Source organism: Artibeus jamaicensis, unplaced genomic scaffold (assembly GCF_021234435.1).
Source record: "Artibeus jamaicensis isolate MK-2021 breed Jamaican fruit bat unplaced genomic scaffold, CSHL_Jam_final scaffold_3151, whole genome shotgun sequence".
Classification (NCBI taxonomy): domain Eukaryota; kingdom Metazoa; phylum Chordata; class Mammalia; order Chiroptera; family Phyllostomidae; genus Artibeus; species Artibeus jamaicensis.
In genome coordinates, this window is record NW_026522037.1 from 6,100,365 (window position 1) to 6,115,512 (window position 15,148).

The following is a 15,148-nucleotide window of genomic DNA, read 5'->3' on the forward strand; positions in this document are numbered from 1 at the left end:
CCCCTAAGATTGGGAACAAGAGAGGCATGTCTGCTTTCACCTCTCTTACTCAACATAGTACTGGAATTCCCGGCCACAGCAATAAGACAAGAAGAAGAAATAAAGCATCCGAATGGGAAAGGAAGAAGTAAAGCTGTCATTATTCGCAGATGACATGCTACTGTATATAGAGAACCCTAAAGATTCCACCAAAAAACTACTGGAAACGATAAATGAACTCAGCAAAGTAGCAGAATGTAAAAACAAATATCTAGAAATCAGTTGCATTTTATACACCAATAATGAACTACCAGAAAGGGAAACTAAAAAAAAACAACCCCATTCGCAAGTGCTTTACAAAGAATCAAATACCTAGGAATAAACTGAACCAAGTATGGAAAAGACCTGTACTTGAAAAATTACGAGACGCCGAAGAAAGAAACTGAGAAGACACAAGGAAGTAGAAGCACGTACCTTGTTCATGGATAGGAATAATTAACATCATTAAAATGTCCATACTACCCAAAGCAATCTATACATTCAGTGCAATTCCTATCGAGATATCAATGGCATATTTCACAGAAGCAGAACAAATACTCCAAAAATTTATATGGAACCACAAAAGACCCCAAATAGCAAGGGCAATCTTGAAAAAGAAGAACAAGGTTGGAGGAATCAATGCTACCTGATATCAAACTATACTATAAAGCCACAGTAATCGAAATAGCAAATAGCATAGTAACCAGACAGTATAAAAACAGATAGATACCCTGGCTGGCGTAGCTCAGTGGATTGAGCGTGGGCCTGCAAACCAGAGTATCGCGGTTCGATTCCCAGTCAGGGCACATGCCTGGGTTGCAGGCCAGTTCCCAGCAGGGGACTCACGAGAGGCAACCATACATTGATATTTCTCTCCTACTCTTTCTCCTTCCCTTCCCCTCTCTTATAAATAAAATATTAAAAAAAATAATAAAAAAACCAAACAGACAGATAGATCAATGGGACAGAACAGAGAGCCCGGAAATAAGCCTTTATGGTCAATCAACATTTGGCCAAGGAGGCAAAAACACGCAAGGGGGCAGAGCTAGTCTATTTGATAAATGGCGCTGGGAATAATGAATAGATACGCTCAAAAAAATGACACCAGACCACCTTCTGGCACTGCACACAAGAGTAGACTCAGAATGGATCAAAGCACTGTTATCAAGCTGTAAGTTCCTGAGGGAGGGGACTTGGCCTTGTTCATCTATTTAAACCCAGTGTCCACCGCGGGACCGGTCACGGTGACGTGTGATTAAGTACACGGCTCCTGGACACAAGTCAGAGAGAATGTTCCATCTGGGACCTTGAAGACCCTCTGCTCAATTCAAGTGACTTCACTAAACATCTGCCTGGTGTCCAGTGCTCTGCTTCAGGGGAGACGCCCACCCCGGTGTAAAGAGGCGCCAGTTTAGTACTCCAGTCACTGTAACACAAAGATCGCCCAACTGCTGGGAGGGTGTCGAAGGAGCCGTCACATCTGACTGGGGCTAAGGAGAGTCTGGTGAAGAAGCTGGCACCTGAGATGGGCTGGGCGAAGCTATTCCGGTTCGACACAAGGAAGGGCGCTTCCACGTGGAGAGGTTGATACGCGTACATAATGGGGCAGAAAGGTAAGCTCTGGACTCACATCCCATCTTTTCCAATCACCTGTTGTACCGTTACTTTGAAAGAGGCACTTAACCTCTCTCTCATCATTTGTAAAATATAGTGCAGAGCTGAATCAGAAGAGACTAACTAGAAATTCTCATAATAACAACAGTGGATATTTATTGAGAATTATTGTGTTAGTTACAAGACTATTATTGGTAATCCTCACAACAGCATTGTAACAGTTACTACCGTTCTCTCCATTTACAGGGAGGACAGAGAGAGATTCAGCGACTTGCCCCGTGTGGGGGCTGTGACAGGGAGGTAGACAAGGAACCGAGACCTACGCTCTTAAACATGAAAAGTGAGTAGACATTGGGCAAAATTAAGTCTTTAGGAAAAATATATGCAAGCATCAAGCGGGGTCCAAAACCACAACGGGGACTGAAAAGGTGTCACCCTGGCGCAAGTGGAGGCTGCGCTCAGGGAGCAGGACTTCCCGTTCGAGTGAAAGAGCGTGGAGGGAAGTCGCAGAGAAGGCTGACGAAGAAGGTTCGGGTCCTCCTGGAGGACATCGAATACTGGGCCGGGACATTCAACATTTACTCTGAAAGGCGACAGAGGCACTGGTGAGATTTTTGGTTTTTTGTCTTTTGCAAGTAAGTGATACAATAGAACAACCACTTATTCATTCTCCTTTGTACATTAAAGCGATCATTTCATGAACTTCCTAAAACCACTTTGTATATTCGTGGTGTTATCTGCATTTTTCAAGTGAGAACCATGAAGCCCAGAGATAAGCAGAGTGTCCAAAATTCAAGGGTTTGATTCAGAGCGTGACACTGCCCAGGTATTTTTGGCCAATGGTAACATAGGAACACGATCCCGGGGAGTTTATGAAACGTGACAGAAACAGCAAGAGAAATAGTTAAAAACACCACGGACTCAAAAAATGGCAACCGTGGTCACAGACACCGGAGAGAAGTGGACCGGGAGAGCTGGACCGGGGAGCAGCAGGTTACTGAGTACGGCAATGGTTTCTCACTCGCTTTATTCATCCATCTCTGAGGTTTGGAGACACACGTGCCCATCACAGATTAGAGACGAAATATTAGCTAAACTGAGTAAAGAAGGGGTGGGCAAAACTAACCTGAGAAAGTTTTTGAAAGGTCTTGAGTTGTGTTTACTAATAAAACCTACAGTTGATACACCACCACAGTTTAAAAACTCACATACACTGTTTTAGAAAGAAATGATACAGTAAATAAAAAGAGGCAGGTTGGGGGCAAGTTTTGAAATATAAACACATGCATTTAGAATACAGGCTGATGCCCTGGCTGCTGTGGCTCAGTGGATTGAGTGCCGGCCTGTGAACTGAAAGGTCGCCGGTTCGATTCCGGGTCAGGGTGCAGGCCTGAGTGGCTGGCCAGCTCCTCACGTGGGGGCACACGCGAGGCAACTGATCGATGTATCTCTCACACACCAGGGTTTCTCTCCTTCTCCTTCCCTTGCCCTCTCTCCAAATAAAATCTTTAAAACAATAAAATAGAGGACAACGATGGCAGCAGGATCACAAGGGGGTGCATGAGAGTCTAGAAGGTGGGCCCAGACAGCAGTTTTGGGAACCCGTGGAGCTACTGGCTTTCAAGGTAAGAGCTTCCCTCCCCTCCTAAGGCTATGGCATTTGACTGAATTATTAGTTAATTAACTTTTACTCTCCCCACTACTTGGGTTACTCTGCAGAAAAGGGAGCTTCCATTTTATAACCCTGAGCGGTCGTGTGCAGCGGAAAACTTCTAGGCCTGAGCGCCACGTGCGGACTTGTTGAGCCTGGGCGTTCTCCTTTCCTTCACATTTCTACCTTGGAAGTCCTCAGCACGACAGTAAACGGGGTCAGCAACTTAACATGTGCAAGAGGAAGCAAGCAGGAAATAAATACGGTTCCTCTCACCAGTGAAGAGCAGTGTGCTATCAATCACACAAAATGACGAAGACCTCACACAGACTCGGTGACCACATGCCACGCAGGTTGCATTAAAAGGTTCCAATGCACTGAGTCAGCTGTGAAAAAGCCCGGTAAACACTTCAGATGTGAAGGTCGGAGCGCACACCTTTGCAATAAAGGCACGAAGGAGAGCTTCCATTACGGCTGATTGATGGTCGGTGACTTTGAAACGGATACACGTTATTTCAGGGTAGAATGAAACGTGAGGAATCATAAGGATCGAGGGGCCTCTGACCCCAAAACGGAAGGAACAGCGCCGAGGACTGTGTGCTGTTACTGGTTTTCTTCATGTGCGGCTCCAGCTACTGTGGGAGAGTCAGATAACGAGTCTCTCCTGACATAAAAGAACAAGCAAAAGTCAGGAGTTTACACGTTTGATCCTATTTCTTGGTGTTCAGAATCTATTAAGAAGAGTTCATCAATAATTTAGGCAGTTTTGGATATAATTTTTGCTAAAGATTTTATCTATTTATTTTTAGAGGGGGGACAGGAGGGTGATAGGGAGAGAAACACTGATCAGTTGCTTCTCCCAAGCCCACAACTAGGGACCCAGCCAGCAACCCAGGCACGTGCCCTGACCAGGAATTGAACCGGTGACCTTTAGGTTAGCAGGCCAATGCTCAGTCCACTGAACCACATCAGCCAGGACTAAACAGTCCTCTTTTTTAAACACGCAGGGCACACATCACCTGCCAGTTATCCAGTGCTGACAATGCCGTTTTGCAACAATATAGGAAACTGAAGACAAAATCGAGAATACAAGGAAAACCATTCTTACCAGGCATCCAGCCGCCAAAACTGTGACCTTTATTGGGTACGTCTAGCAGGCCGGCAGGTACAGAGAATGAATGAGCTGTGAAGTTAGGAAGACTCGCACATCGGGTACTCAACAGCTGTATGACCTTAGGCGGATCGCTTCACCTCTCTGAGCCACAGCTTACCACCCGTGTAATGACGACGATCTTACCTAACTGACTCACTCAGAAGTATTCATCCAGCACTTCCACGCCAGGCGCTGGAAATACAGTGGTGACCAGGACTGCTCCCCTCCCTCAGCTGACCGTGAAGGAGGGGGCAAGGAGGACGAACAGCGCTGTCAGCGTGCCTGGCCCAGTTCCGGTACGCAGAAAGCGTCCGAGGATGCAATGAACACACTCGAACCACACATGGGAACGCCGACGGCAGTATCGGGCTCAGAGTGGGGGGTCCGTGCTCATGCATTTAGTGAGTGGCAGCACTGGAACTCGAGTCCAAGTCCAGTATTCTCCCCATGAGGCTACTCTGTCAAGACTCACGGGAGAACCTTGCTTAAATGCAGATTCCAGGCCTCAGACCACACTCTGAGAACAACCCAGCCACCAGCACCCAGTTCAAACCCTTCCGATATTACTATGATGGGAGAGAAAAGAACGCCAAGCCAAACTGCAATAATAAAAGACATCAGTTTCTGTCCACGAAGAATTAACTGCCATGAGAATTCTTCCTTCTTACGTAAACAACTAGAACACGGAACAAAATATATGAAACAACGTTTTCAGTTATTGCACAAGTAGTACAGGACTACTGAACCAGAGACGAGGGAAGCAAATGAGGTGATACCCACACAACTGCTCAAGCTTACTGCGCAGCGCAGTTTCCAGGCCGCAGACGAGGGAGGGGGAAGCAAACAAAGTCAAGCTTCTCACTGCGCTGAAGAGGAGCAGCTGGGTTTGGGGAGGCTGAGGCAGCTGGAAACTGTGGGCGGGTACCAGAGAGGGACAGCGATCCCAGGAGGAGGTGCAGGCACCTGCAAGGGGGCCCTCTCCTGCCTCTCAACAGCACGACCGAGACAGGTACCACCTGTGCACCTGGGGGTCCAGGAGGAACGGAGACAGAGGAAGAGAAGCAGGCTGTAAATACATGAAGGCAAACTGTGATGATATTAATGGAAGGTATACACGGTGAACCCTTGAGTACCACTAAAATTAAGGCTAATGAACTCGAAGGGGATATAAAATGAACCATAAAAAACACTAAATCCAAATCAAAAGAAGGGAGGAAAAAGAAAAGGAACAGAGTCAAGGTAGGGTTTGGAGAAAACCAACAGCGACAGTGAAGTTTAAACTCCAATGCACTGGTAATTACATGGAATGAAAATGGTCAAACCACTAATTACAGGGTGGAGATAGTCAGATTCGACATAAAAATATGACCCAGCTACGGGCCTAGTGCTCCCCAAGTGTGTCCACATGCTCATCCTCAGAACCTGTGAATGTGTTAGGTTACAGGTGTTCAGATGGACCAAGGTTGCTAATCGGTCGGACTGAAAATAGGGAGATAATCCTGATTATCTGGGTGGGACTGATACAATCCCACAGACTTTAAAAATGAAAGTGAGGCTGAAGAGGTCAGAGTCAAAGACAGACACAGTTAGGGAAGGAAGACCACAGAGACCAGGTGTTGCTGGCCTAGAAGACAGGAAACGGGGGCCACGAGCCAAGGGATGTAGCTGGTCTCCAGGAGCAGGAAAAGGCAAGAAAATGCACGAACCTCTAGAAAGAGACCCAGCTCCGCTGACCCCGCGGTGCGAGGCCCACATCAGAGTTACGACCTAAAGCGGCAAAATAACAGATTTCCATGGTTTTGAGCCACCAGGTGTACGGAAACTTGGTACAACAGCAATATAAAATATTGGGTTGGCTAAAGTGTCCATTTAGTTTTTTCTGTAAAATAAGAGCATTTTTCATGTTCACTGGCAACTTTCTTGATTTGGACATTCTGAGTATGCCGGCCATCTCCTGGACGGTAGAACGTTGACTGTTCTCACGGTCTCGATGTGAAGTCTGTGAATTCCAACTGGTCCACCAGACCGCGGAGCATGATCCAGCGAGAAATCTCCGGCCCAAAACTTCGCAAACCATTGTTGACACATTCAATCAGTCACAGCATCTTCTCAATACACTGTACAAAACTTTTTTTTTGCATTTCATTTGTGTTTTTATCCTTCTTGAAATAATAAAGCACAATATGCTAAAATTGTGTGTTTTCCTCCATCTTTAGTATTAAAAGGGCTACCCCAAAATTCACCAATTTTGGTAAGTTTTTTTTCTTTTTAAAGCATGCTCATCTGACAACTGTCATAAGACAATCTAATGAAATTGTTTCAAATGAAGTTAAAGACAACTAAGTGTTACTAAAGCCATCTTACAGAATAAGCCAAACAAACTTTTCGGACAACTCAATCCTTGCTATCTATGAGAAACCAACTTTAAATATAAAGACCCAGATTAAAAGCAAAACGATAAAAAAAAAAAAGAGAGAAAGGATAATAGTACTCAAAAGAAAGCTGAAGAGGCAGGCCAGCGGTATCGAAGTATGTTGTAGATTTTGGAGGATATTCCAGGGATAAGGAGGGTTATTTCACAATAATAACAGGGTGAATTCATCAACGGGACACAACAGTCCTAAGTATTTTATACCTAATCATGGAGCTTCAAAATGCGTTGTATGAAGACCAGTAGAACTGAAAGGAGAAATGGACAAACCTACAATTACAGTTAGAGTCCTCAGCACCTCTCTCGGTAATTCAGAAAACGAGCAGAAAGCAAACGAGCAAGAAACCAGGGAGTAGCGAAAGACCCTGGACTATCAGTCGGTTGGAACCCACACTGAAATGATGCCTTCCCAACAGCAGTGGAACCCACGCCCACACGCCCACGAACACTCGCCGTGTTTGGACTCTAACAAAGACTCAATGAACATACAAGTTGTAACGATCATTGAGTATATTCTGTGTCCACATGGAATTAAACTAGGGTCAATAACAGGAAGGTGTCAGGAACATCTCTGAATATTTGGAAATTGAACAATGTGTTCCTAAGTAACAACCCATTGGTGAAAGAAATTAGCAGGGCAGTTAGAAGAGGGTTTTTTAACCTAATAGAAAAAAATACCAATATAAAAACTTTGTGAGGTGTAGTTACAGCAGTGTTTATGTTAAGGCATTAAACAGGTATCTCAGAAAAGCAGGAAGGTCTAAAATCACTGATCCAAGTTTCTGCCTGACAAAACTAGGTTGGGAAAAGTGGAGTAAATTGAAAGAAGGAAATAATGAAGATTATATATTAAGTCGACGGAAAAATAGAGGAACGTCAATGAAAACTGAAAGCTGGTTCTCTGCAATACAACTGATAGCCTAGGGCCAGAACGATCAAGAAAAAAAGAGAGGAGACGCAAACTGCCAATGCCAGGGACAAAGGCGGGGACGTCACTACAGACCCCATGGAAAACGAGACGTGTAGAAGGACACACGATGGACAATTGTACGTCAAAGATGTCAGATTAACTTCAGACAAGAAAGTGGGCAAATCCTTTTAAAGGCACAAACTACTAAATGCTACTCAAGATGTAAGAGGTAACTTGAACAACCCTATACCACGACAGAGATTCAATTTGTAGTTAAACACTCTGTAACAGAAGAGAAATCTAGGCCTAATGGTTTCATTAGAGGATTATGCAAAACAATGAATGAAGAACTAATACCAACTGCACACTCGGTTTGAAGAGAATGGGAGGGGCAACATTCCCGAGTCATTTACAAGGGTGCCACTCTGACACAAGGCAAAGGTCTGAGCAGAACAGAGCCATGAAAGAACCCAAACCTGTTTCAGCAGTTTTGAACGTTGAAGCCAATAATCTACAAAAGAGATACTACCTTGTACCGAAGTGTGGAATGCAAGGCTGGTTTAACATTCAAATATGCATCAGTGACGATTAACATCATATCATGTATTAATACACCTCTTCCCTCAAAAAAAAAACAAAACCATACGATCATCTCAACAGAATGCAGAAATAGATGCTTTTTACCCAATTCAACACCCATTCGTGGTAACACTCCGAGAAAACTGCAACAGAAGGGAATATCCTCAACAAGACAGAGAGCATCTGTGGAAACCTAGAGCCAACATTATACTAAGGGATGAAAGCATGAGCACTTCATCCGTAACCCTGGCAACAAGAGCAGGGTGTCTGCGATCACCATGTATTCAGAACTGTACTGGGGATCCTAGCCAGTGGGGTAAGCCAAGGCAAAAAGCCACATAGATTGGAAAAAAGGAGGTAAAACTGTCTTTATTTGCAGATACATCTATGTAGAAAAATCTAAGATAATCTACAAAACGCTACCAGAATTCATAAGTGAGTTTAGCGGAGTTGCAATATACAAGGTCAACATCCAAATATCAACTGCAATTCTACATGGTAGCAAAGAATAATACAATCAAATACTAAAATTCAATGCCATTTACAATAGCATAAAAACGTAAAATACTTACTGATACTTATTTATAAATACAACAAAATATGTACAAGACTCATACACTAAAAACTACAAAAATGCCATTGATAACAATTCAGGGAGCTCTAAACGGGCCGATATGCCATTTTGGGGACTGGTCGCTCAGTACTGCTGCTACGTCAGTTCTCACCAAAGTGGGCTGGAAATTCAACGCAAAGCCTGACCAAAGTTCCCCTACTCATTTTTTTTTCTAACAAGAGGAATGGACAAACTGACTCTAAAAATTTATACTAAAAAGGCCAGGGACCCGCGATAGCCAAGACAATTTTAAAAGAGGAAAATGATTTAAAAGAGGAAAAATAGAGGGCTGCACTGTCTGATCTGAGGGCTTACTACACTATCAATCAGGACAGCACAAGGTTGGAACAAAGGCACCCAACAGAGAGAGGATGTTTTTTCAACAGAAGTTGCTAGGACAACTGATTATCCACACGTTAAAAAAATCTCAGCTTTAATCTCATAATACCATATTCAAAAAGTTAATGAAATGGCTTATAGACCTAAAAAATAAGAGCTAAAACTATAAAACTTCTAGAAAAAAAAAACAACAGAAAAAAATTTTCTGTGTGGCCTTGGGGTAAGTAAAAATTTCTTAGGATGGCACCCAAAAGACATGAACCATAAGAGAAAAAAAATTGGATTTCCTTAAGATTAAAAGCTTTTGCACTTCAGAAGATATTGTTTAGAAAATAAGAAGACAAGCCAAGGGCCGAAAAAAATAACTGCAAAACATATACTTGATAAAGGATTTGTACCCGGAATACAAAATAAACAATCCAATTTAAAAAATGGGTAAATGTTTCAAACAAACTCTTTGCCAAGAAGATACATGCACAGCAAATAAGCAGGAAAAGAGGCTCAAATCATCAACCATCAGTGACATGCGAATTGAAACCACAGTGAGATGCCGCTTCACATCTACTGGGATGGCTGAGACGAAAAAGGCTGATAATAACAGTGTTCCCACCGGGCACCTGGAGCCTGCAGACACCGCTAGGAGGAGCCAAATGGTACAATTACTTTGGGAAACAGTCTGGCTGTTTTTTTATGTTAAAAATATACATGGCTCACAAACCAGAAATCCCACTCCTCGGTATTTACCTAAGAGAATTAACATTTGTCCGCAGAAAGACTTGTAACTCAATGTTTATTACACAAAATAACTAAATAGTGAAGACAGCTCAAGTTTTAAACAGCTGGTGAACAGATACAAATGGGTGGTAATCTATGAAATGGAATAACACTCAGAGATGGGAAAGGGATAAACTAACTGATCCATAAAACAGGGATGGGTCCCCCAAAGGCATTATGCAAGATGACAGACGCCAGACACAGAGGGTTACACCGTGCACGATTCCACTGACATGAAATTCTGGAAGGGGCCAACACAGGGAGAGAAAGCAGACCGTGGTTCCTCGGGGCCGGGGCTAAACGGAAGCACCCATCCAACGGGGGTGCGGGGCAGTGTGTGGGGTGGTAATGCTTTATGCCCTGGCTGCGGTGGCTCATACTGCGCATGTACATTTGTCAGGGCTCAGTGAACGGTTCACTTAAAATGAACAAATTTCGGGGTGTGTAAATTATACCTTAATAAAGCTGATTAAAAAATAAACCACGTATCAAAATATAACAGAAGCCATTTCACACTTGCAAGTGATCGTCACAACCTTTTCAATCTGGGCACGTGTCCTGCCCCCGCCAGTTGGACGACCATCGCAATGAGCGTGGACGCTAAGGAGCATAGTCGAGTTTTTCCTGTGCAAGCGATGTTCCCCGTGCAACCTACCAAGAGTCGTGAGTCCCTCCGAGACCGAGGTGAGGACATACAGGAGCACGGGAGGCTCTAGGTTGGTGATGAAGCTCATGTGGTCCTGGGTGAGGCACTCTAGGAGTGGGTAGTAAGCCTGGCTCAGTTTCCGGTATTGCTGCAACACAGAGATACTGAGTGTCAGCCACACAGAAGCTACGAGGACACGTGACAGTCCTAGTGGAAACTGCCATCTATGATATTGGAAACGATAAACTTAAAGAAAATAAACATGACATAAACATACGAAAGAGATGACATAACGATTCTCAATTTGGCGTTGAAAGGGTTCTAACGGGCATCTCTTGATGTCCAGGAACCCTCATCGGACTGACGCTCCGGCACAGCGTTTCATTTCAATCTCACTTTATGTGGCTAACACACAAGTGCAAGTGAAATCTCTGTGGTAAGGAATTCAGAAGGCTGGATTATTTTGGACTGGAATATTCCAAATACTGCCGAATAACACCGTTATTCGGAATATTCCGAATACTGCTGAATACTGCTGAATAACACTGAATACTGCCTTATAATGGCTCGGCAAACCTTTTCTTTTTTTCCTTTGAATACAAAGAAATTTGCTCTCATGACAGGGCTTGGCATTATGATCTGCTGTATTTACACAGTGCCAACCCACCTAACTAAATTATAATTTAGTAAATGGCCTAATATATAGCACAGACTACAGGCAAAAGATAAGTACATGAGAGAGATACCTGGAAAAGCTGAACTGAAACTCAAACCAGTGTCAAAAAAAGCATACTCAAAAGAGAAAAAAGGCAGAGTATTTCTCAAAGTGCGATTAAGACCACGTCCATGAGAACCACATGAGGTGCTTGTTAAGAATGCAGTTTTCTGATCCCCACTCCAGACTCACTAAATGAAAAGCTCTGGAAAGAAGTCAAAAAATGGGCATTTTTCATATGTCCACTAAGGAGCCCTAGGCAGCCTCGATTTTGAGAATTGCTGAGTTAGAAGCTTGCCGGTCTATGGGAAAGAGGATGAGAGACATTCCTAGAACCACACCAGTTTCTTTGGTGGGTCTCAACTGCAGCGAAGGGTCCCCTCTGTGAGCTGGCTGTAATGCAAGGCTCATCCGACCGGAAGTCTCCACTTCATAACTTCTGTCACCCGGGCAGCCTTCAACATGCCTTCCCTTCTGCTACAAAGAGGCTTAACCACTCTGCCTTGAGATGTGGTTCTGCTAAGACCAGCTTGGAAAGGTAGAAGAGGGCACCACTGGCCCACGAGGACATGAAGGGGCATCTCCCACACGGGTTCACTAACGAAGGCCGCCGGAGCTCACTTGTAACCCTGGGCTGGGAGCAGGTGGGAAGCCTGCACTAAGGCTGAGCATGAACTTGGCTGTGCTACTGGAGTAATTACTGTGACCACACTGGGCACGTATTGCTTTTGTGTAATCAGGCAGAGATGTTAAAAAAAAAAAGTCTGGTGATGAAACAGCTCCAGGGAGGAGCCTGGAAATTTGAATTTTCAACAAGCGCCCCAGGCAACTCTGATGGGCCTCCAAGTTTGAGGACCACAGACGTCCATCACGGAAAGTAAGTGGCAGAGTGCAGAAGGGACCCAGGGATCACCGTGTTTAATTGAGCCACTTTACAGGTGAGACAACGAAGGCCTGGAGAGATACAGAAGGTGATTTATTCGAGGTATTGGGCCAGTGAGTGGCAGAGCTGAGGCTGCACACCAGGCTGCTCAACCTCCAGGTCAGCACTCTGTCCCCAGACCCGAGTTTTAGAGGCCGTGGGCACCCGGCAGCGAAGCGGACAGAGCACACCTGAAGGAGAAGACCCGCAGCCAACCCTGCACTTTCTGCCATGGGAAACGCAGACCTTTGCTGAACTATACGCGCAGCTGTAAGCAACGCGCTGAAATTGCTGACGACATTTTCTCGAGGTGCAAAGAGTCTGGAGCACGTGGGTGACTGATCTGTCAGAGGCGGGAGCTGCGGTTTTCAGAACGGCGCATTTATTTACACAAACGCGGCCACTGCAGTGGCTCAGACTCTCCAAGTTCAGTGGAGATGCTGCTCTAACAGGCAAAGCGTCCCCGCACCACGCTCACCCCCCCCACGCCCCGCTTCGTCACGGCAATTCCAAACCCGCGGAGGCGGTGGCAGCCCAGAGGCCCCCAGGACGCGTGAGTGCTTACCAGCAAGTCGCTGTGGGGCACCGACAGCAGCATCTGGACGAAGGCCTGGAGCACGTTGTCAAAGTGGTTGTCCCCGTACAACCTGAAGACGCCAAAGCTGACATAGTTCCCACACAAGGCAGATTTGAGAGCCGAATAGCAGATGGAGATGCCCTTGAGTTTCATCGGATAAATCTGATCTTTCGAGAGGCTCCCGAGGGACAGGATCTGAGTACCTGTTTCGGGATAGAAGCAGAAAGAGGAAGGGCTATAAGGGGATGCAATTCAAGGCAGTCGGGAGGCGCACTGCTGGACGTTTTTCCTTTCCGGCTTATGTTCACTTCCCCTGCCACGGTTCCAAGAGTTACGCCATCCTTGCCCTGGAAATGTGACTATCTAATGCAGTTTACCCGGGAAGTACAAATGGCCCGAGGAAAACCAATCAAGGGCACTAGAAAATATTTTATATTTTTATCCGGATGCATACCTAGATATAAAAAAATTCACTGAGTTTTACTCAGGATTAGTTCACCTTGTGCACTTTAATATGTGTGTTATCCATCCTCCAATAAGATGTTAAGAAAAAGTAGGACTAAGTAACCAGCTAAGTCAAGGGAAAAAGATAACCTAGACTGAGAGATATAAATTACTCTGAATTCTGCAGTGAATTTTCAACCTTTTTTTAAAATATAAACTTGATCTTGAGATACTTCACTTTTAGAGACCTCACAGGTTTGGTATGTGAATTAAATGAAATAAGACACATAAGAAGTTCCTGGCACAGCGCGCAATAAATGTTACTTCCTTTTTCTCCTCAGATCCTTTTTAGATGACTGCTTTAAAAACTGTACTTCAATTCTATGCTGACCATCAAAAGACAAAGAAATGTTTATATAATCACCTTAAAATGTTTACTAGGTGTGTTACTAGGCGAAAGCTGAGAATGCTTTTTCAAAAAATATAAAGTTATGCATGTTTCTTTGCTCTGCTTTTTCCTGTTCAAGTAAGTGCCGCTTCTAAAATTGAAACGAAATTCAATTTACAAAATTTAGAGGTGCATTGTTGTGGTTCTGTACTGCGTCGACTCGGCTAAATGAGAATTCACTTTCCCAGAATGCATTTCCCTGTATGGTTGTTGGCAAGAATTGGACAAAATAGAAACCTGTGTGAGATTTGGGAGGTGGGAGTGAAGCAGCCGCCATGATTTTCTTATGGCCACTCTGATTACAGATGGTGAGAATAAGATGCGGAAATGCCACTGGGTTTCAGTTTGTCCTCTCTCTTTCCTGCTGTGACTAGAACTACCAGTTGTGCTGACCGCTGGTCCCAAGCTCACTGCCAAGTCCTTGGCAGCACAGTCACAGGGCAGCAGCACTGCAGAGGTGACAGTCTCTCAGTGATTGCACCTCACTACACCAGTCCCCGCACCACACCCCTCCTCTGAGGTGCCACTCGGCAGCTGGGTGTGCGCAGCTTCCAGCCTTCCCCGCTGCTCCAGCTTGTCCATTCGTGCCATGGTTTCAGGAGGGCTGGTCGGTGATTTTTCTCCTGAACTTCCAACTCCTCTGACTGGATCTATCTTCCCATCTTTGCCCAAGATTATACAAGATCTAATTCCTAAATTCCCTCCACATGTGTTTCCCCGTTCGATCCCTGGCGGTATGTTTATTATGGTAACCACATGTTAGAGGTCAAAGAGGTTAAGAAGCGTCAACACTTCTAGCAGATCGTAAACCACCCTTGGTCTGTCCCAGTGTGTGTAGGTTTTCTTCTGTGCATCCTTGAAGCCCAGATAGCTTTGCTTATAATTTGTATATCTGACTACAGAACCACTGTCCTGGAGGCTGCAGCAGACCTTGGAATTCACCCCACACCCAGTTCTGTACCTTCTCTCATGCCCTCGCCTTGACTCACCTACTGGCACCCAGTGAGTGCCGCACCGACTCGACACAACAGGACAGCGCCAACTCGACAGTTACTGCGTGTGCGTTGCTGTACTGAACAAATCGATGAAATAAAACCTCTGCTCTGATGGGATACCAACGGATTTGCAAAGACTCAGTTGCACACCAGCTGACAACCACTGTCAGAGAGGCGTGTCCGGATGGATGCTATGGGGATGGCAGGGACCGACTCTGCGCGGGCAGGAGGGCAGTGGGTTTCTTCTCAAGGATCGACTGCAGCTTCCCGGGTGAATGGGAAAGGAGAGGAGCGTTTCCAGGTAGAGCAGATGCACAGG

The 15,148-nt window shown here is 45.0% G+C and overlaps 1 protein-coding gene across 3 annotated transcripts in view; it reads right to left on the reverse strand.

The window, feature by feature from the left end:
- RANBP17 (RAN binding protein 17) overlaps window positions 1-15,148 on the reverse strand; it is a 236,875-nt gene that overhangs the window by 27,942 nt on the left and 193,785 nt on the right. For all 3 annotated transcript variants that reach the window (XM_037127901.2, XM_037127899.2, XM_053656934.1), the window contains 2 exons: window positions 12,931-13,145; window positions 10,738-10,876 (listed from right to left, as the gene is read on the reverse strand). In XM_037127901.2, coding sequence (XP_036983796.2) covers window positions 10,738-10,876; window positions 12,931-13,145 — 354 coding nt within the window. The remainder of the gene's footprint in view (window positions 1-10,737; window positions 10,877-12,930; window positions 13,146-15,148) is intronic.